Genomic DNA, 23,272 nt, shown 5'->3' on the forward strand with positions numbered 1-23,272 from the left:
CTTGGCTACCCAAAACAGCAGCTGCCTCACACCTGCCCCCTGCAACAAGGGAAACTCCCCTTATTAAAGATTTAGTCCCCAGGAAACAGAAAGACACTATTGCCTTGCAGATACATACCACACCCAGCACTTACTTCTAACTAGGCTGGTAACCACTTCAAAGCAGCACTGCTCTGAGTAATGCTAATTCCTGAGAAGGTTAAATCAATATTTCCTAAATAAGAACACTTAGCAAACCCAAAGACTCCAACTAGGTAGATATCTGTGCTGAGCACGTCTGACTGTCTGACTCAGAAAGGACTAGGAAGACTAAGGGCCAGATCCTGATGTCTCTCTGACAGCAGGACATTGCTTGGGTGAGAGACGATCCCAGAAACTAATGTGTCTCCTTATGTTTCTGAATAAGTGAAGGAAAGCTGTGAACCTGACAATTTAATCTTAGGAAAGTTTTCTCACCTCAAACCTGGTGATAAGGTGGGGCCCTGTGCGTGTAAGGAGGTGCTGGAGGGTCTCTGTTCCATCTTCGTACAAAATCCTTTCTCATCTGGGATGCTTTAGAGGGGGTAACCCACAAGCAAAAGTCAAGTTACAGATCAGCCCTGAAGCATGAGATTAGATCAGAACCACTGTTTTACCAGAGACAAAGCAAGAAAACCCATTTCCTCCAGGAGGGATTGCGTATCTCCACCCTGTCTTAAAACACGCAAACCAAAGACAGAATGCCAGTGTGTTTTGTCAACAAGGGCGAAAAGCTGTTCTTGTAAAACATCCCCTTGTGTTCAAGGACCTACTCATGGCACCAATTCAACTCTTCAGTTGTTGGATTACCAAAGAGAAAACACCTTTTTCCAAAGCTAGGCTTGCTTCCTTCCTACGTACAAACCTTGCCACTCAAGTGGTTCTGCTCCAAAATTAACAGCTGTACTTTTTTTTTTTTGAGGCCTCAGGCAGTGACCACTGTATGGACTGCTCCTTAAATCTCAGACTTCAGCACATTTCAGGTAGTTGCCTAGTTAAAATAATATATTACCAAAGTAAGTGGTTTCTTCAGATCACTCTTCTTCTCCAAATGAATTACCCAGAATCTTAGCATTTTGCTCTTAATTCCACAACTGACATGTTTCCATCGTGACTCTGGGAAAGGATTAAAGCTCAGTATCCCACAAACCTGTGTACTGGGAATGCATTTCTTACGTCCTTGCAAGCTCCCCACCACCACCCACCCCCTGCCTTCCAAGGCAGATCTGGTATAGTTGGTCTAAGAGCATGATTTCATGTGAGACCAAGAACAGAACTGGGGATCATCAGGAACATTTTCCTTGTCCTGTGAGCAGATGCCTCTGATTAGCTGCTCCCTGTAGAAGTTACTCCATTTTTACCCATTTCTTGGGCTGGCAGAATGGCAAAAGTCTCTACAGAGAGCAGGGTTGAAGCCCAAAGGGTATCAGGAACACATTCCATGCAAACACTGCTGCTTCTGAACCACTTGCTCTTCATTTCAGGCACGTGCTGCTGAGGTGCAGGACAGTCAAATGGTGATATTCTGATCTATGCAGAAAGATGCTACAGCCTTTTAAAGAGGTTTAAACTCTCTTTTTTTTTCTGTTTTCCCTTCTTCCTCTATCACCATAATATACATATTAACATGGCCAAACATTCTTGCCAAGCAGTATATTACCCAAAAAAACCCCATTGTCTACACTTGAAACTGCCTTAAAGTGTTTCAGTGAACTTTTCTCTAAATCATGTGGGCACAATTACAAAACAACCATATAGAAAAAAGCGTGATGTTTTTATGTTACTTCAGAGTAAGTCAAGCCACAAAGAGTGTTAGAGGGAACAGCCTCCGATGCTTCCTTCCCTGGTGATGGCACAAGTTTTAAGGGAGTAAAAGAAAGACTCATTAAACACATCTGAAACTTTTCAAGTGAAATTAAAGTGTTTTTTCCTTTCTGAAGAAGGACTGGCTCAGCCTGGTCTGCATGCTGCAGATGTCAGTGACCAGCACTCAAAGGTGTCAGAGATCTGCTTTCGACCTCAACTAGTTCATTACTGCTTGAAAATTATGTTCAAACTCAGATCTTCTGCAATAAATGCAAAAGCCAAGAAGCCAAGGCTTATTTAGTTGAGTTAAAGGTCCAATTCAGCTAGCTGTTAGCAGTAGCAGGTGGGTGCACTCTAAGAAGCAGGTGCCTAACTTTTCAAGTAACAAATGTAGTTAAAAAAATGCATAAAACTCGTTCATGCTACAGCGAGGCAAACCAAGTTAATAATTCACAGTCTCAAAGCAGGACAAGAGTTACAGTGCTTGACTGATGATAAACCATAATAAATTTCCTTGAAACACCATCCCTTGCTTTCAGAATTACTTCTTTAAATACCAGACAATTTTCTAAATCAGTGTCAGTTAGGTCAACAGAAGGATACACTGTTGACTGTCACTTCATTCCTGGCTGATTACAGTCATAAGCAAAACAAGGTTTCAAACTGTCCTATCAGTTTCAGAATTGCCTCCAAGTCAACAGCATCAGGATCCCTGCGCTGCCCAGCAATAGCATCCCTCTTCTGCTTCTGAAGACATGGACACAAGAGGAAGTTGAGCTCAAAACAGTTTCCACTGCTGATGGATCTATCTGTGAAGCTGAAGAGAAGGCTGTTCCAATTTAGTATGTCCAACCAGACTTTTAACAGCCTCTTTCTCCTAGGTAAAGACAACAAGTGAAATCCAGAAGGTTATGCAAATATCAATGGGCAGGACCTAATAGGTAGGCAAATGCGGAATGTGATACGGGAAAGCTTTGATTGATCTTAGGCCCTTGAGATACCCTAGAGGACAAAGGTTTCAGGCAGAAATCTCCCTAGGCACCATCAACAGCATTCCTACATCTTTGCAACTCAGGGCCATTTGGGGTGCAGAAAACAGGCTTCTCTGCCCCTGGTTCTCCAGTCTGTGGCAACCTGCAGTCATTACAGCACTCACCTTGGGAGTGGGTGTAATGTAACCATTCAGTACTTGAAACCTAGCAGAGTCCCAGCTTCACAGAAACTTTAGCAAGAGAGGTGGAAAACCCTTCCACCCAGAAAACTTCCCAGACTGATGGTCAAGCCCTTTGGACAGGCAGGTTTAAACATCTTTGAGTAGAGGAGTGTCTGTAGGTCAGGGCACCCAGCTCCTCCAGTCAGGTGGTGGACTAACCAGGGTCTAGTGCTGCTGGAGGAGACTCAAGGAGGAGCCCACTTTAGCAGAAAAAAGCATAAGCTGTGCAAAGAATCACAGACAGCCATTTCAGGGTCCAAATCCAACTCCCAGTGGCACCTCCGAGCAGCCCTGAGCCTGGATCATGTGGAATATTCACACTGTCCCCACCTGGGCATCTCCTATAGACCGGGCTCTGCACCCAGGTGCTGCGTGTCATCAGTCCCATCCAAGGTACCTCTTTCCTCTTTGCTGAGTTGGGGACCAAGGTGCCAAACTGCACTCAGGATTTCCACCCCTGTTTAGGCAGTGCAGCACTGAAGCACTGAACTTCACGGTAACTAATGCCTTCTGCTGGACCAGTGGAAATACTCACAAATTGGGTAATTAACGCTGTATATGCTACAGACTCCACCAGCACTCCCCCACTCCCACCCCACTCAAGCTATGGAAGGCTTTTTCCACATGCTGGTGTTATGGTTTAACCCCAGCTGGCAACTCAGCCCCACCCAGCCGCTCGTTCACTCCCCTCCCGGGGGATGCAGGAGAGAATCAGAGGAGTAAAAGTGAGAAAACTCATGGGTTGAGATAAAGACAGCTTAATAGGTAAAACAAAAGCCACGCACACAAGGAAAGCAAAGCCAGGAAATCCTTCACTCCTTCCCATGGGCAGGCAGGTGTTCAGCCATCTCCAGGAAAGCAGGGCTCCCTCACGCGTAACGGTGACTTGGGAAGACAAACGCCATCACTCCGAGTGTCCCCCCTTCCTTCTTCTTCTTCCCCAGCTTTATATACTGAGCACGACAGCATATGGTGTGGAACATCCCTTTGGTCAGTGTGGGTCAGCTGTCCCAGCTGTGCCCCTTCCCAACTTCTTGTGCACCTGGCAGAGCATGGGAAACTGAAAAGTCCTTCACTAGTATAAACATTACTTAGCAACAACTAAAACATCAGTGTGTTATCAACATTATTCTCATCCTAAATCCCAAACACAGCACTGTATTACCTACTAGGAAGAAAATTAACTCTATCATCTCAGCCGAAACCTGGACAGCTGGGCATGGAGGTTCATTTAAACCTTTGACTGAGAGCTCCACAGTGTGGAATGGTCCTGATGCCGCCACACGTGGCTCCTTCCAAGGCCAGGACAGCAGAGGACACCAGGACCAACAAGGCCTGTCTTGCTCTCTTTCCCTAGCAGAGGCTACCTCGGAGCAGGTTTGAAGCACACACCAGAGTGTACGGGATGATGTTCTGTGCTGCCACCCATTATCAAGGGGTTGTGCAGAGAGAGGAGCTACAGAATTACCAATTCAAGTGATTAAGTGCTATAAGCAGGACCTCAAGCAGGACTGGACATCACTGATGGGTAGCAAACACCCACCCTTCATTGCCTGGTCTCTGGGCCCTATTATTCATTCTCCTCTCTGCATAACAAGTATTATTCCCACCCTGCAGGCAAGCTGTAAATATCAAAACGTGCGCACCTTACATTAACATTAACAATATATAATATTTAAATCACATTCTAGAGACTAATTGGCTAAAATTCAAAGGTGACACAGAGCAGCTCTTGAAGAAAGCATCAGATGTGGAGGTGTTGTTCCAACTTGCCCACACTCTCCCATTCTTTGCTACCCCTGATCTGAGAGGGCAGATCAATCACAGTTCAGGCAGTGGGGTACTGGCTTCCAGCGTATCAAAACACACATCTAAGGCTGAAGGTCTTTGCAAGGGAGAAAAGTGTGTTTCTTTTCAAGATGTATACAAATAGCTGCCCAGTTGGACTGAGGCTCCAGGTTTCTAACTGGAAAGTGGGATCCCTCCTCAAGACCAGGATGGAGCAATCGGTATGGACATCTTCCTTAAATCCCCAACTCCTAGAGTCATGGTGTGATGTGAGACTCCATTCTTTTCACAAAGATTAAAGTATGCTCCTAGCTCCTCTGTTGAAAAGCACACTTCAAACGTGACATTTGCTGGCTCAACATCAAAAAAGCAATTAAAAAAGAACCACATTGACATTCTTCTATACAGCCAGATGTTGAAGTCAGTGTTATACTGAAGTCATTTTCATACAGATTTGTGATCCTTTAAATTTCTGAGCTTAGTGAAAAAGTACTGTACTAACCCCTCTAGGGATATGACCAATAAAATAGTAGCTGAACTGTGTACTTAGTACCTAAAACTTGGGCAGCGTCCTTTACCTAAGTAGACTGCACTTCATTTTTTTCCCAATTACCATACCTTTCCTCAAGCTCATGCCTGTATGCCATGGAGCCATGGCCCCAAAAACTCTCCAGTTGCCCCTCACTGCAGCCCTCCAGCTGATCTCTCAGAAGCCAAAACGACGTGATTTTGCAAGAGCAACTTAAGTTATAGTTGAGGAGAAAGGTGAAAAGAGGACGGTGCAAAGGGGTAACAGCCTTAGTCACTTTGGCTCCTCTTTTTACAAGGGAATGGCATGGCCAGAGCACACCAGTACCCACCAACATCTCCAAGCAAAGCAAGGTGCATGTGAAGCAGCATATCTTCACATACACTTCAGGCAGCGCTTAGCCCCACTTGCACTGCCATGTCTGGACTAAGAGTTGACACACTCTCACGGCAACAAAGAGGGATATTTCCTCTCTATATTTAGGACATGTATGAGTGCTTACAATTTGCTTAACACCTTTTACTTCAGGCTTTCACACATCACACAACACACTGGACAGGAATATGTCTTCAAGGGGTAGAATCTGACTGTCCAGCCATTCGTTTACAATGCATACCCCTCTGTCCAAGGGACTTTAAGTGCCTGTCACATCCACCTCTGCCTGTGCCTGCACCATCCCATACTGGATGTTCTTCCAGCATTCAGCATTTGGATGTGATCCTGCAAGAAGAGCAGCTGGGATATCTATCTCTGTTTACAGGCTTAACAATGCATTCAACCACACAGAAGCAACAGCAATGCAATCCTGTGGTCATTTAGATAGAAGGAAGGAAGGACAGACAAACTGCAGCTGCAGCACGCTGAACAACCCCAGCTCTCTACCATCTCTGAGGTCTGGTGGGAGCCTTCCCCAGGTCTACACGTTGCAAGGATCCAGGGTGACTCCTGCTTTGTTCCACAGCCGGTGCAAGGTTCCCAGCCCCATCTCTGAGACTCACCATTCTCTGGCTCTTTGCTTTCTTTTTCTTTCAAATTGCACCCTCAGATGCCTGAGTTCCTCTGTACAAGGGAATTTGTGCAACTCCATGCAGATGCTCAGTGAACAGCAGGTAGGCATCAAACTGGTTTGCTGCTTGTGCTGCTTTTTGGTGGTCTCCTGCACCCTTGGTATTAGCTAGTGGTAACAGAGGGAGTTAAGGAGACCTCTGGCTGGACCCAAAGCCCCTTTATAACGTCTTTCTGAGCATTTGGAACTGGAAACAGCTGTGCATAAACTGAATTTCTCTACTAGGAGTGATGAAGCTACAACTCAAGTTTTGAATGTCTATGCTTAGAGTGCATTGGTGGAGGGGAGAGTTGCGTTTAGAGCTTGGACCTGTACTTTTTTGTATCTCTGCGCCCATCCCCTTGAGCATGTGTGTGCAAATATTCCTGCGGTCCACACATGCCAAATACACGTGACACATAAAATTGTCCCCAGTCTCTTGCCTGGCAGTGAGAACAGACATGAAGGCAGCCAGCCTCATCTGCTTCCAAATGCTGGGCCTGGCGACAGTCCAGGTGCGAGCTGTGAGCCCTACCTATAACCATTTTCACAAGATGCCTAAGTCCTCTAATTGTTGCTCTAGCAGCTAAGAAAAATGACGATCTCTTCTCAAAATAAATCATTCAGGCAGCATGAAGCATCAACTGTTCCACCAATAAGGCAGCAGCATCCTGCCCAAAGTGTCTATGGGAGCAGCTCCCTGTCCTGCGACGCTGTGAGGAAGATGATGGCAATGACAAAGTGAAAAACTCATACCTACCCTCAGGCTTTAAGGCTGTCAAGGGCTGTGTTTTGGTCAGTTTTCCAAAGAAATGATGATAAAACTTTGCGGTGACAGTCCTGGCTCTGCAGCTGCTCCTTGAAATCTCTCCCCGACCCCTGTAGTCTTGATGTGTCATCTTCTTACTCATACCTCTCTGTCAAGAGCCAAGAGGGATGATTGCCAATTCACTCCATCATCTCCAAAATTTCTCCTCCATTCTCACCTGCCTTTGCAGTGACACCTGAGAGACTGTGAGGTGGAAGGACCCATTTGAACCATCTGCCTTGACACCCTGTCTAGCCCAGGCTGCAGAATTCACCCCATTCCCTGTCACAGCTCCTTTCCGTGCCCTATGCTGGACTCAACACTTGTCAAAAATCTTTCCCTCAAGGAGACTTTGGCCAAGTCTCCTCCAGACATCTCCATGAGAAGCCCACGTCTCCAAGTCTTCTGTCCACAGCCCAGAGAGGCTGTAGCTGTGGCATGAGGACCCTTTCCACCTAGCAGGCTCCTGTGCACAGCACAGCACCCAGAGCTGGGCACAGCTGCTAGCAGACTTGGTGTCACCTTCCCCTGACTGCTCAGGGGACTCCTGCTTACATGGCTCTGACTCAGAGCATCCCTCCAGTGCTGCTTCAGCTGGTTTATACCAGCTATGTCTGTGCTGTCAAATGCATCAGATCACCCTCTCTGAAGCAAAGCAGATGTAGTTCTGGGGACAATGTGGTCCAGGGAGGGCTCCCTGCAGGCAGCATGGATCAGACTGTTCTCCATCCCAATCTCTCCCAGCAGACTGGGTGCCTATGAGTTCTCCCCCATGCCCTCCCACTAGGTTTTAAAACACACAGCACATGCCTTCAGCATTGTGCTACAGAAACATCATGCTGTGACAAAGCCATCATTGTGACCTGGAAACCACTACAAAAACAATAAAAGCTCAAAAAATAAATAAAAGCTCAATAAAAGCTCAAAAAAGCTCAGAGCAGAGCCATGCTGAGAGCTGTTTGGACACAGGCACTGTGCCCTGGAGGAACCCTCCTGAGCAGTGGGACATGATCTGCTCATCCGCCCTGGGCCAGGGGATGAGAATCTACCTGTGGGGTGGGTGTCTTTAGCAACATGGATGTAGACACTGTGACAAATTCATTTCATTGCTTACGCCGTAAGCATGAGCTGACGTTGAGCTTCCCTTTCATGCTGCTTCTCTCTCTTTCATTGCTCCATGTCTCCTTTTTTGACATCTCTCATGCATCCCTTTTCTTGCCCTGATGTCCTCTTTTTGACTTAAATCTAAAAATTCACTTACTGCAGAAAGCAAAATAGAAGAGCAAGGAAGAGCGGAGAGGAAAAGGTGAAAGGAAAAAATGGAACTAATCATGGCATAGTCATAACAGCAAAAAGTTTGAGATATAAAGGGGAAGGAAAAGCAGAGCAGGGGATCACAGCTGTTGGGTGGAGATGGGGAAAGATGTGCAGAGAAAGTGTGGAAAGCTTCAGCCAGGAAAATGTAGAGACAGAAGAAGAAAGGAAAAGGCCAGCCTGACTGGGGAAAGGGGAGCAATCCATCAGCAAACATAGGGGAGCAACCAACAGGGCAGTACCGCACAACTCCAGAAAATGCCATGGTGTGGACTGGGTCACATACACCCTGCACAGCAGGCACACAGCTAATGCTTCACCAAACAGCAGGTGCCCAGGTGGGCACAGCAGCACAGTGAGGTCTGAAAGTTTCCTACAGTTAAGACCAGCCTGGAGAGCATGATAGCAGCCTGCCATGCACTAGACAAGACTATTTAGCAGAGCATTTCCCCCGTTAACTCAGACACTTTCAGCCCCACTGGCCCAGACTGGCTGATTCCTTCTTTGTTCAGAATTTCCATTTGCTTTATCAGTCACTGATTTTGCTGGTCTCCTTCACATCCTGCCCCTCCAAGCTCCTTGGCTGCACTTCCCCTCTGCTGACATGTCTAGGAGAGAAGCACAGGGTCTCAGGCATTTCTGCTCTATCAGTCATTTCAACACCATCTCCTAGCGAGCTTCCCCAGGGACACAGTGACAATGCAGAGCAGAACTGCTCCGGCGCAGGCAAGAAAGATGCTCAAGGACACTTCAAAGGCTGAGTACCACGTGTCCTTGCTAGGTCTTGGCAGCTCTGTAGGAGCCAGGGTCTGTAGGGCCTGACTTCTTACCTGCACCAGGGCTGAGGCATGAGCAACAGCATGGCTCCTTGATTGCATCTCTGCTCAGGACTTTTAGGGGCTGGACTACAAACATGGTGATGGAGCCATTCCCACCTGACTACCCCACAGAGGGCAGAGAGCAAAGGCGGTCTGATGACCAAAGATACCACATTTTTAAATTAAGACTCCGGCCCTTCGCTTAAACTATGACACATGTCCACATCATCGCACCGTTCCCCGTGGGCTTGGAGCAGAAGCTGCCTCTCACACTGCTCCGGCAGCTTTACTTGGGAGAAGAATGGTTAGCTAATTAGCCTGGCATGCAGGTGGCTGCATCGCGGGAAGGTTTGGCGTTGGGGCTGATCCCAGCACCAGGGTGCCGATGGGAAGGCGGGCCCCACCCTTCGGACTGGGATAATATTTTTCTAATGCCTTGCAGTGGTTGGCTTTTGTTTTGCTGAGCTGTTGCTATGCACCTGAGGCTCCGCAAGGGAAGTCGGCTCTCTAGAGGAAACAACACTGGCAAAAAGTCACCAAATCATTGTTCTGGCTGCTTTCTGTGTCATGAACAAACACATGAATCTGCACTTGTTTATAGGGAGGCACAAGGGCAGGATTTTGCCGGTTATCCGCAGAGGTGATTTGTCTATTGGACCTGCTAGTCTCAGTGGCAGCAGTTAGCCCCAAAAACAAAACCAGGAAGAGACTAAGTGTTCCCATACAACTTCCAGCACAATCAGCAGCCCTCCTCGAAAGCGCCTTTTAAACAAGAAACGGGAGAGGGAAAAAACAATTAACACCAGAGACTTTATTAAAAAAAAAAAAAAAAAAAAAGACAATTCTTCCATTAATCAGACCCTTATCAGCAGCAAGGTGATATAAAGCCAGGGTTTAATTGGAACTGAGAAAATGTGTTTGTGCTGGTGTGGAGAGCCTTGTCTATGCGAGCAGGAATGTGGCCTGCATCCTGTTTTCTTTACCGATGGGGGAGGTATCCTCTCCGCGATTCCTTGAAAGGCTGTGGCATGTTTTCCACCAGCTCCATGCTGGGTTTGTGAATTAGGTTCCTGCTTCTTAGCATCCTGGAGAGCAGCTTTGTGTTCAAAGGGATCCCAAAACACCGGCTATGTTCTGTAGGAAAAGAGCTGCCATCCTTCCGTTGATAGCAGCAGGTGCCTCAGCTCCTGGCACCAGCCGTCCCTTCATGCTCCATCCGATTCCCCCGCTGTCTGTGGACAGATGGACAATTCCCAAAGCAGGGAGATTTAAGATCTCAATGTTGGTTTGCTCACGGCCCACTGAGCCCATTATTCACCTGTACCTTTGCAAAGGGCAAGACAGGCAAAACTGGGTTTGTAAAGGGCGTGGGGGTCAGAGAGAAAGCTCAGTGTGGGTTGTGCTCCATCCTGCAAGAGGTGAGCGCTTCCCTGGGGGTGCTGAATGCCCTCAGCTCTCAAGGAGATCAAGAAAAGGCAACATGCAGGGGAGGATCCTTCAGTCCCTCTGCTCCTGTTATCCTATGAGGTACCTTTGAAGGGCACTTAATAATTGCCTTGTTCACGGCAAGTGCTCAGGGATGGTGTTCAACCTCTGTCAGCTCCTTGGCTCCATCCCCAGTGCTAGGAGGGGTCTCTCTGATTCATCCAGGCCTTTCCCCTCTGCCACAGGTGCTTTCTGCTTCATCACATCTGTGTCTTTTTAGCATAGCACTCCACCACCTCATCCCATGGTGCTGTGTTAGATGCTCCAGTGAACTTTCACCCACTTTTAATACCATGGCATTAACTATTAGGCTATCTTTAACACTGGGATGCATAAAATTTATAAACACTTTTTCTCCTCTTCCCAGCCCCAACCTCTCAAAAAAGAAATCACAGTCATGCTATCATCCTGCTTTTTATCAGTGCAGTTACTGCTGGGATGAACAGCCCCAGCCCAAATTCAACAGCCTTTTCTGCACCAAAACTCTAGTCGGCTTGAATGGAGATGTCACCTGCCCAAACCTCTTAGGACTATCCTTGGAGCACTGGCCACACAAACATAAAGTTTGGCTTTCCTAGGCAGGAGTGGGAATGTCACCCAAGAGCAAGTCTGCAGAAGTGTAGCAAATTCATCCAGCATTGCAGCCCAGCATAATTAAGCACCATTCTTATTCACGTCATCTCCTGGCTTTGGCATAGGTTTTATTATAGTCATTACAAAGACAGATATTACTTTTGGATTGACTCACTTGATGGGTTGATCAGCACTTTATTGTAGCCTCCAGTTATAGCACTTTTTATGGCATCCAGAAGAACTTAACCATTAGCACACTATTAGGAAGAACACTGGCAGCTGATTAAGTTGCTGAAGGTCAAAGACATTTTTCTTAATTGCTCCATGTGTGCTCCCTCCCCCTCCAACAGAGCTGGAGGGAGATCATTCTGTTTTAATAATAAAGTCACAGAGGCATACCTCGTATTTGCCGTCAAATCTCCAGGGAAAGGGTTATTCACCATTTAAGATCTTGTCTAAACTATTATGGTCTCGCTGCTGAAATGAAGTCTTGGAGATTTTCATGGCATGTATTGAAAACTACAAAAAAAACCCAAAACCCATCAGGGTGACTTATTGAATTGGTTAACACATACTGCAAATAATGTGCTATTAGGGTCATAATAAAATGAATGCATGGCTATGCTGAAGGGAGGTCTCTGTCTTTGGGAGGAAAGGGAAGATGATTTTCTAGCCTCTGGTAGACTCTCACAACTCCTAGGTATATTGCCAGAAAAAAAACCATCACAGACAAGAGATCCTAGAGTTCGTGAAAGTCTTTCTGATCAGCCTTGTCATTCTTTCCTTTGAAGTGCAGCTCTTCAGGTGTTTTCCCATTAATTCACAAGGGAAGGCTGCTCAGCAAGGTGTTCATACCCTGTCCTCCAGATTACACCAACTGCTCAGTGAGCTGTACTTCCAGCATGCTCCAGATGCACTACAGGAATGACGATTTCCAGCGCAGACTCTTTAACTGAGGCAGTGGCATCCTCCCTCCCCTTCACCAACACAACTGGAGAAAGAGAGTTTGTTTAAATCAGAAAACAAGCAGCTTTCCCCTCTGTGCTCCTCGTCTCAGCAGTGTGCACCCTCTGGGATCCCAGCAGAAGGTGAAAGGGAGGATACCCCTCCACTGCATTGCTTCAAAACAAATCCACACTGTGAGCCTGGGAAAGCAACCAGCCTCGTGCTCCTGGAGAGGGTGCACGTCCAGTGGTGAGACATGGCTCTGCTGACTGCTTGCTTTGGCTGCAGGGCAAGTTGAAGGCTTCAGCTCCCTCCTCATCCAGTGTGTTGCTAAGGGTGCTCACACCTCCCATGCTTCACCAAGCTCCTTGTGGGATCAAGGATATACTTACCCAGAGCTCATTGCCAGGGTGGGCCATGAGCCTGTATTCACTACCCAGTACAGCTAACAAATACAGTTTTAAACTATGTGATTACTTTATCTGACTGTGCCTATTTAAATTTTCTGCTTCAGCTTCCACCCTCTCACAAGCCTCCTGCTATCACCTGAGATGAGAAACCAAAATCACTAGAAGCCATTTCTGTGGTAAATTCCACCTGCAAAAGCTCAATGATCTTGGTGGCCTCCCACATTTCAGAGTCTCAGCCAGATATTTAGCTGCTCATGGGGCTTCATCTTTCAGCTCCAGACTCATCTGACCCAGCTGAAGTCACTAAACCATCAGAAACCTCCTCCCTCGCTTCTCCTGAGTGGGATTTCTACCAGCTCAGTTTGCCCTCCGAGGTTTAGTCTAGCTAAACCCAGATATTTTAGCTAGACTAACTGACTCTAAATCTGAGTCAATGCTAGGGAGGAAAGGGGGGATGAGGACTGAAGGGTGCAGGGTTGACCTATTGCAGGTTGTTGCCACTTCAAGAAGCCTTTCCCTCAGGGAGGTCAGTGAAACCATTTTGCTTTTGCAGGGCAACCTGATGGAGCAGTGCTTTGAAGAGGAACACGCTGTTTCGTTTTAAGAAGGGAGTGGCTGTAAGGTCTCCTCAAAGGTCTTACAGAAGTTAGATGGGTGAGAGACACCCAGTTACTCATCAGTGAGCAGGTGTGAGGTTGAGGAAAGGACTTCAAACAGGCTCATAGGCAGTGTAATGCTCCTGCTGAGTGTCAGAGGAAGGTGTGACAGATGGAGATGTGCTTCACCCAACAGTTTTATGCCAGTTCCACCTGCTTCAGCTTTCCTACCAATCCCCTCTTAAAGGAAGTGATTAAGGGTTAAACTTGAGACCTAGCTCCCATGGGGGGGATTTCAGTATTTTATACTTCACTGTTGCCTGGGTCAGATAAGACAGGCTGTGGTCCGTTACTGTGATGCCTAGACCTGGGCATGACATCCAAAGAGCCCATGGCTTTCCTTGCCCCACAGCTAGGAGATCCTGAAGATGTGGGATGCAGCTGACCACAGAGAGCTCACCAGCCTGTGGCAGAAGGGATGAATTATGGAGCTGACATCCAGTGTAGATCCACTTGTTCCTCACTCCAGCCAGCTCAAGACAACCAGTCAAGTGAATAATCTTCATAGCTAAGGATACTGGAGCTACAGATGAGATTTGGCAACTTTAAACGCAGAAGTTTAATCAAGCCCTCTACTTCCTTGGCTAGGACTACCTATTGACACGTGCCATATCCTGCCATAGTCTGAGGGTGCAAGCCCAACCATAGGGCTGCACCCTGGCCACAGCTGAGATGACTGGAGAACCTCCTAGTAGTGGAGGACACTGAGAAGCTTCCATTCCATTGAACTACATTATTCTAAGCTTGGCATTACAGCAGAAATGTTCACAGGAGGTATTTCCCAGGGAGACCTTTTGCAGAATACCTGCCTCAGTGACCTTGTAGCTTCGGCTTTAGTCACACGCAAGAGTGAAAGATTTCTGTAAAAGATTGAATCCTATCAATAGAGACACAGCTGCTGGGTAGGCTACCAGTACTGTCTGGAGCATCTATATTGCTGGTCCATATTCAACCTCCACAGAGCCACTGACCTTGTAGCTCAGGCCAGAGGTGCCGAAACCAAAGGCACGGGGACCAGCTGTTGACCCATGGCAAAGCATCACTCTGCACCCATTATTCAGTGTCTCTTCCCCTCCTGTTGCACCATAGGTCTTATTTCATAAGGCCCAGCTCTTCTGCAGGGTGACCCAAACTAAAGCAGGGCAAAATTATAAAATGCCAGGCAGGACAATCTTCTAACAAAGCAGATATCTGTCATGGATAGCTTTTTCTTTCCATGGAAGCATCAAAGGCTGGCCTTGAAAAGGCATCTACCCAAATATCTCTCACTCAAAGCATCCTCCTATTTTCATGTCAACACGTCTTCTCCTGAGCAGAACCTATCAGTTCAACAAATGTGAGACGTGAACAAAGTCCCACTAAAAAAGATATTGCCTAACCTGGTGAGCACAGAACTGTCCCACAGTACAGAAGGCAAGTTAGCTGCCTGTGGGCCATCTATAAAGGCTTTTCCTCAGGAACCCCTGCTGCAGAAAAAATGCCAGTCACATGCAGGGCACAAGATGTCCACTTTTATGGGAATTGTCAATCATAAAAAGGACTGCTGAATCAAAAAGTTGTACCTTATGAAAGATACCCTAGTACTTAGACTTAGGCTTTGGAAGTTGCCTGCTTTCCTGAATTTTCCTCTTTAATAAAGTTTTGTTATTCTGTTCTTTCTTGATAAGTGTGAGAATTTATAAAGTATGCCTCCTTCAACCTACTTCAGCTAATCTTTATCACTAAATTCAATAACCTCAGAATAAGCTCATCCTCTCTTCTCCATTTTCACCCTAATTAAGATGCTTTTAAGCATCTCCCTTGTCTTCTTCCCTTGGATGATACCTAGTTAGCGCTTGTAATTAAAACTGTACCTGAAGGGCTGGGCTTTGCACAGATGTTGGCATTGTTGCAAGCAACACCATGGTGTTACTGCCAGGCTCAGGTTGCTCCTCAGCACTGGGTGGGACACCTGAGGGGCCTTATATAAGATCATAGCAAGGAGTTCTTTTGAGATTTTTAGGTCAGGGCCTCAGGGCACTTTTCTGGATGTCTGGCCTGTGGTATTTCTAAACTGGTTATCCAGATACTTTGAATGACAATATTTCCTTCTGTAGTACTCACCAGTGAGTCCAAAGTTTCCTGAAGTGAATGTGGAGAGCCTACCCTAGAAGATTTTCCATCATTCAGCCCTATCTGGAAATTTTCCTCTGTTTATTGAACTTAGGGCCAGAAAAAAAAAAAAACAAAAACCAACCCACCTACAAATGGTTTAGTTCAAATTTTGTCTCTCCTTGTTTGAATGTCTTGCTTCAAGTCCACATACTGTAGCAGGGCTGGAGAGCATTTCTTATGGCCACACCTCCAGCAAATGCGATGCTCCCCTTGTGCTATTACTTTCACAGCTGGCCGGGCCACAAGCTGCCCGAGCAGGCGTGCTTTGTTCTCTGAGACCAAGGGCTGACTAAGGCCATAGTTCTTCTGTGAATTAAGACAGATGAATAAAAGGCTAGGCCCAAGGCTGGCTCAATAGACATTCCAGACGATAGGGAAATCTTTCTTAGGAAATGAATGAATTTCCAACAGCCCTCAGCTTCCTTGTTCACACCACCTGAAATCAGTCCAAGCAGGACACTGTGGAAATTACCCCAAACAGGCAAAATTTTCAGGCTTGTTCCGGAACAAGGTTGAGCAGAAGAAGGGAGAATTGCTCCTTAGATATTATACATAGGAAACTTGCAGTGTTTCAGTTTTTTTTCCCCCATTTACCTGTTGCTTGAATTCAAGGTCCTTTTTATCATGGACCTTTATCATTAAAGTCACAGAGACTATGACTTACTGTCATAGAAACATCTGAAGGAATCTGATTTACGCACACTCTAACACCAAGTCACAGGGTGGAGGCTTGGCCACGGGTGATGCAGCTCAGCTAAGAAAGCTGGGCAATAGGAAAGGATGGGGCTGTAGCTCTCTGAACTACTGTTCCCCGGAAGCCATGGAAACCTATGAAGAAGTGCTATGGTTTCTGGGTACGCAGGAAGCACAGTGCTACCTATTATGTTAATGTTTCTTTTTTATTCCCTTCTTACAGCTGCACCATGAGATTCACTGAGTTAGCTACACCAGAATAATCTATGGTGTGGTCTTCATGCGAAGACGACCATCAAATGGATGGTGACTTTTTAACTGTACTTAAAAAAAAAAAAAAGAGTTAAAAAACAAATCAGCAAAACTCAGATCTAAGAGTTAGTGGGCACAGGAAATGGTGTGTGGTTGCTCTGTCCCTGCAGTGCTGACACCCACAGTCACAGAGCTGCTAAGAGAATTATAGGCAAAGGACTAAACCATGGGAAAACATTAACAGGATCCCTTGGCACAAGGATTCAAGCTGGTCTCAGCATCCACAGCCCTAAGCACAACAGGTTCGGGATTATTTCACATCTATCTTCCCATAGATATCTAGAAAGGCACAAAGTATTTATTTTAAGTTCAGGAATGTTTAAGTCAGATAGATGGATTCACTTTGAACTGAAATTTGCTCAAGACCGTTCACAAGACTACACAGCCTCCCCATTCTCACCCAGCTTTGCTGTCCCACTCCGTTTCAGAATGCTTTTGGCCATCTGGGTTTCTTTCATTTCATCAACCACTACCCAGCCATGAAATAAGGAAGAAAAACAGTATTGACTTTTGTCATTATTTATTACAAATTAAATTTTGCAAATTACTAAAAAAACAATAGATTTAAATAAATATACAGATTTCAGGATGCTACATATGGCATGTGTGCAATAAGTCACTTAAAGATGAGACATTACACACACAAGGAGATATACATAGGTCTTTACAGCAGTAGTTTTATTTTAAATTACTAGGCTCACATTAAACCATGTGCAAAGTTTCCTCTGGAACAAACCCTTTCAGGATTTTTTTTTAGAATGACTCAAACTTTCAGAAGGCCAAATATAAAAAAGTTTATCTGCAGCTTTGGGGACCAAATGATTAGTTTTCCCATTTCATTTATGATACAATCAATTGGTCTCATTTCCCCCCCCCCCCCAGGGCATAAAGCAAAATCAAGGGAGTATTTTGTATGTCCAATGGGACTACACTTGCCACAGCCACAGATTTTGGTCCACCACCAACTTCAAGCAGCCTTTTTAAATGCTCATGTGTAATACTGGATTGGGCAGCAAGGGGGACCCAACAGTGCTTCCAGGAAAGCAATTACTTATCTGCACAAACCAGATGACAGCTGCAGCCACGATTTATAATAGAAGTTAATCTGCCCAGGCAAACGAAAGTGCATTTGTGATACAGCTTCAGAGCCGTAAGATTGTGTTTGCCTACAAGATTGGTTTCTAGGTCCTGGGCTCAGTGTTTTTTTCCAAATTACTCCTTCCCTCCTCTGGGCCAGCAGCACTGTGCTGCTCCAGGCCTGGGGAAGCAGCCACGATTCTGGAATGAGTTTAAATCCAAGCCTTTCTTCTAAAGCTGTGCAGACTGTGCTGTGCTCTCTTCTCAGTGATCCTTTTCTCCACATCTATCCCACCTGGCTGGTCCTTGCCTAATGCATTCTCTATTCAGGTTATACTTCTCATAGTGACATGCTATCCATATACTGATCATTTATTATATAAAAGTCCAACTCAGAGGCCTGATCTAAGTGAAGCAGCAAGCAAGCCTTTGTGTGCTTTTTTCCCACCACCCATCTTCTCTGCCCCTAGCCCTTCCTTTCAGGCAGAGCTGAAAGAAAGCTGGGATATTAGGTTAAGAGCTGGAAGTACTCTACCCCACTAAGGGTACATCCAAGGAGATGAGACAGATTCACAGCACTGAACTCATCCAGACTAGCAGCTCGGCTCTGCCTCGGACCCAGCGGGGCTCCCTCCCTGAGGCTACGTGGGGCTGCATGCACAGGGCTCCTGCAGAATTACAGCTCCACTTCAGCCTCCCCATCCCTGCTATGCCTGATGGCAGGGGTCATGCTTGGATTTGATGCAAGCTCCGGTGTAAGCAAACTATCCTCCACCTAAAGAGCAGCCACTTAAGAACAGCCCTTCAGTGAATTTCTCAGCCAAAGAATGCCACTGACTACTCAGTTGGCTTTCAGGCTTCTAGATGATACATATTCTTTTAATAAAAAACTGGGAGCTGTTTTACCATGGGAGTCTCATTCATATGCACATCACACTGTCTGACAAGTAAGAGAAAAGTGCAAAGGTGGGCTCAGACAGGTCACGCTGGAGGCAGTTTATCCCTGCCAAACCACCTCTGAATGGGGCCACGCTGGAACCACGCTCAAACATGGCTCAAAGGCAGAGCAGACCAGGCCAGTGATATGGGCTCAGTGCTGCCAGGTCCAGAACTGCACAGAGCCATCTGGTTTGTAAGTGATTCAAGCACCCAGCGCGGGCTGACCTTCTGCCTAGGACTCCAGTGCAGAGTTAAGCTAGTACTCTACCAGCAAGACCCTTGCCTGATCCAAAAAGGCACAATCAGCTCCACGACACATCTATGACTGTATAGAGAGACAGTTTTCCCTTTACAACGGTCTCTGGAGTGCATGCAGTACTGGTTCACGCAACAGGAGCATGGAGACTTCCACTTCTTCCGCCTTCCACTCATGGCCTTTCCTTCAGCTCTAACTACCGACAGCGGAGTTAGTGGCACCCACAGGACTCCAAATTCTTCTGGTGAACTTGGTATGCACCTGTTTCTTATCTCTTCTTCTTCCAGATGTTTTTCTTCCAAGGCAAAACTGTTGGCTGTGCGTTTCTCTGAGAACGATGCTGATGCTTGCCGAACCGCGGACTGGAGATGGCAAGATCCCTGTAAACAGAAGAGACACTATGTTCATTCTGCAGTCCATTTTCCTACTACTCAGGAACAGCCCATATGATGATATTTATCTACCCCCACCAAGTTTTTTTTGAGGCAGAAGACAGGGGAAGGAAGAGGGGCAATTTCTAACTATAGCTGTATTAAGCCACAGCAGAGATCCATCTAGCCCAATATCCCCTTTCCACCAGTGGCCAGTGGCAGAGGCTTCAAGGAGTCCTGCAGCAGGGCATGACCCAAGTGATGCTTCCCCAGACCTGCCTTTCAGAAATTGTTCCCATTGCATCTAATTTAACTGCCACCAACAGACCAATCCTGTTTCAATTTGCCAACTCCCTTTAACTCATTTACACTCCTGGAGTCCATGGTTTCTTCCAGCAGTGAGTTCCACAACTCACTGATGTGATGTGAGAAAAGCTACTTCCTTTGGTCCAAGGCTGCTGCAAAATCAATCGATTTCCTACATGATGCCATCCCTCCCCTCCTTCTTGTACATCACCCGTTTGCCTGTCCCATATCAGAGGAACTTCCCACTCCAGTCAAGAATTACATCTTATGTAATATTCCTTTAGTTTTGGAAAGACACAAGCAACCCTGGTTCCCTCAGCTGTTAGCCTTCAGTTCTACAGAGAGCAGAAATAGTCAAGTCTACTCATTTAAAGGGAGACAAGAGGGGGAAAGTCAGGTCAAATCCAAATGGCAACTGCAGTTTGGGGTCACAACCGCAGATTTTAAAGTGCTTGTGAGGAAAGTTCAGAGCAGGTTTAAGTGGCATGCTCACCTGAGAGCTCTCAGCAGGCCATGATGGGAAGGCCTCACACCACCGCTCTGCAGAGACTTCATTGATGCTCCAGAGCTCACTGGGAGCTTCGGACTCTGGAGGTACCTAATAAGCAAGAGGAGATGCATGAAGCACTCGTATCCAGCCATGCTATGGTAAGTACCAGGGGGAGTGTTGCTCTAATGTCACCAGTGAATGCATGCTTTGAAGGGTTAATTGCAGCTATTTGAGAGATATTTATAGCTCACTTTCACTTCTATCCCCTTCTGTCCTCCCTTTATTCACAGTCATTTTTAATCACTGGGGATTTTAACTATTGCCTTGATATGAAGTTAATGACAGATCTCTACAGTGACTTTGCTCCCCACCTCCCCACAGTGTAAGCAGGCCTATACCGCTGGCTGAAGTGAGACAACTGAGAGCCCACGTGCACTACAAAAAGAGCTGGGCCCAGAAGATATTTGACTTCCAAGTCCCAGCTCTCAGCAGTCCTGCTCTCCTGCAGCCTCTCCCACATGAGCCATGCAGGAGACAGTGGTGCCCCAAAGCTTCACACCCTCTGCCTGTCCCTCTCCCAGCGTGCTGCCAGCTCCTCCCTTCCCACCAGCACACCCAGCACTTCCTCAGCCTCCTGGCAGCAGGAGGGAATGGAGGTAACATTGGTTCACATCAGCTAGTAAAGACAACAAAAACACCCTAATGACACTTTGCCAGCGCCTCTTGGCAGGGGTATGAAAGCCACTAGAAGAGTTCCAGCTGTTTGCAAAGAGCTGCGCAGCCATCCCCAGGGAAACTGTAGAGTTACTCCAGCTCCTAATCTTTGTCTATCTGCTTGCACCCTTGCCGAGCAGCCCATAGGGACATCCCCAGGACCCCATTGACTTACCCAGGCTTCACCTGGCAGAAGGTGGCACAGATGTTGTCCCTCGAGTGCGAGCACTCGCACCTGCTGAGCGATCTCTTGCGCCGCCTTGGCGGGCTTCCCAAGCCATAGGGAGCAGTGTGTCTGTTAAAAACAAAAGAAATCAGCTTTGCAACTAACTTTTTGTTAGCCAACAGGTTTATAACACAGTCCTGGGAGGCAGCCAAGCCAGTGCCAGGATAATAAAAGACATCTATAGACATAAGGTGAAAAGGTCACTGATATGTCTAAGCCTTTAAACTCCAGCTCCTCTCCCACCTACTGTTTTCCCCACCCTACCCCTCCCAGGGAGATTGCCGTGCCAGTATGTGCTGGGTTGCAAGTGGAAATTTCTCTCCTTGCAGCAGCCCAGGCACCCGTGCAAGGGTCGCCACATGGGCTGGGCGAGCTGGCAGTTCACCTGGGTGGCAAAGCACACAAGGAGTGTGGCTGCCCCAGTCCACCAGCAGCAAGCAGCCAGTTTCTCAAGCAGAGATGTCAGGGCTCTCCCCCCACCCCCGTGGGTTTTAACACACAGGACATAGTACAAATCAAGGTGTCTTGGGGCCATAACAGGCTCTTCTGATCACAGCATGCTTTCAGAGCTGTTAGCACATTCCCACTCCATCTTTGATTGCAATCTACTCTCCCAGAGGGTTTAGGATTGGCAGTGACTGCAACTATTCTCTGAGCAAGCAGTGAGTTGTAATTGCACGTTAGCAAGCATGATTATAACCACACCTGAGTACATGTGTTTTGCTACAGTGTGATGGCCATTGGTCTGAAACTGCTCAGAAAGCTGCTTTAGCATTCTTGAGGGCAGGACTTGGCAGCCACGGGACTTCAGTGCCAGCCCACCACTGCCTCATTAACAATACTGGTACTCAGGGTTACAGTTCTCAAGCGGGTAGAGTAACTTTCTGACTTGCAGCTATAACATCTTGGTGTTGCTTTCGGCTTGCAGTGGTACAAAATCTCAGAAAAAGATGAACCCGTGAGGATGCAGCACCCTGTGCTTTCACCACCCTCCCCTGTGAGTTATACTGAAACTCCTGAGCAGAAGCACAGCTTGTCCCTTTCTAGATGTTGGAAAGGGCTGGACTTGCAATGCTCTCCGGAGCAGGTGCTACAAGAGCCTCACAGCACTGGGACCCCTTCTCACTTTCCTCTAACCTAACCCCATCCTCGATCAGAAAGTACAGTCACTTACTCATCGACAGAGCCACCTCCCCCAGAAAGCTACGTTCATGCTTACCCAGGTGTGTTGACCCAGATGATATCCAGGTGACAGAAGTAAATGCATTCCTTATCCAGCCAGCTGTTGCAGGAACATCGCTTGGTCCTCGGGTGCGCGGCGCTGGCTGCGGCCAGGTGGGACTCCGGCGGAGGATGGCCCGTACCTGCAGCAGAAGGAGGAAGGGATGAGCTGCAGGCTCGGTGCAGAGCGCTGGAGTGCCCGTCGGTATGTCACCTCTGCAATTACACCTCCGGTAAGGATTACGGCGATTTCAACGTGCAGGCGGTTTTACAGGAGGTGCAGCCTTGCCGATTAGGCTGCGGGCTCATAAGGGACTTGCATAATAACCCCGGCAGCCGCAGAGGCTACCCCCGGAGCGAGGGCACGGCGAAGCCACCGTGCCATGCCCCCCACCCCGCAGCCAGCCTCCGGGCAGACCCCGGGCACCCTCCGGCACCCCACGCAGCCCCACTGCCCCAGCCGAGGGGGCGCAGACGGGTCCCTCCGCCAGAGCAGGCACGCCCGGGGCACCGAGCCCCGCTCCAGCCCGGGGCTCACCATCTTCCAGGAGGGTGCAGAGGGCGAGCGCCAGCAGCACGGCGCCGGCGGGGTGGCTGGGCATGGCGGCGGGGCTGGGACGGCTGGAGAGAGGTGGAGCTTTGGGGGGTTTTTTCCTCGTTTTTTCCTCCTCGCCCCCGGCTCTCCCGCTGCTTCTCCGTGCGGTGCCTCAGCCGGAACCGCCGCGGCGCGTCTGGGGTCGGCGGGCGCCTGGCAGGTGCTTTATAGCCCCGCCGCCGCCGCGTCACGGCTCCGCTCCGCCCCGCCGCGTGGAGCGGCCCGAGGGAAACAAGCGGGGCGCGGGCACGCGTGGGGGGCGGCGGCGGCGCTCTGCGGGGCGGCCCCGCCGGCAGACCTCCGCGCCACCCTGCCGCCCGCTCTCAGCCCCGCCGCTCCGCGGGCTGCGCGAAACACGCGTGGGGCCCGCACCTCCCCGCGCCGCGAGTGGGGGTTGGGGACGGTGCGGGGGAGAAAGTTGCCGGGAGGTGGCGGAGAGTGGATGCAGCGTGGGGCGGTCGTGCGGGGGTGACCGGGGCGGGGGGCACCGTGTGCGGGCAGCTCTGCAGC

General features: G+C 48.0%; 1 protein-coding gene across 1 annotated transcript; it reads right to left on the reverse strand.

The window, feature by feature from the left end:
* Positions 1 to 17,148: 17,148 nt before the first annotated feature.
* Positions 17,149 to 22,886, reverse strand: EDN2 (endothelin 2). The gene is made up of 5 exons (XM_072885043.1): positions 22,706 to 22,886; positions 22,166 to 22,310; positions 20,896 to 21,015; positions 20,010 to 20,114; positions 17,149 to 19,219 (listed from the first exon to the last, which is right to left on the reverse strand). The coding sequence occupies exons 1-5, from the start codon at positions 22,767 to 22,769 to the stop codon at positions 19,108 to 19,110; spliced, it is 546 nt and encodes a 181-aa protein (XP_072741144.1). The 5' UTR covers positions 22,770 to 22,886; the 3' UTR covers positions 17,149 to 19,107.
* Positions 22,887 to 23,272: the final 386 nt, after the last annotated feature.

Source organism: Ciconia boyciana, chromosome 21 (genome assembly GCF_034638445.1).
Source record: "Ciconia boyciana chromosome 21, ASM3463844v1, whole genome shotgun sequence".
Classification (NCBI taxonomy): Eukaryota; Metazoa; Chordata; class Aves; order Ciconiiformes; family Ciconiidae; genus Ciconia; species Ciconia boyciana.

Coding starts and splice junctions, on each gene's coding strand:
- EDN2 (XM_072885043.1), bottom strand. CDS start 22,769: ATGCCCAGCCACCCCGCCGGCGCCGTGCTGCTGGCGCTCGCCCTCTGC. Junction 22,311..22,705: donor CTGCACCCTCCTGGAAGATG/GTGAGCCCCGGG, acceptor CTTCTGCTGCAG/GTACGGGCCATCCTCCGCCG. Junction 19,220..20,009: donor GGCCTGCTGAGAGCTCTCAG/GTGAGCATGCCA, acceptor TTCTGTTTACAG/GGATCTTGCCATCTCCAGTC.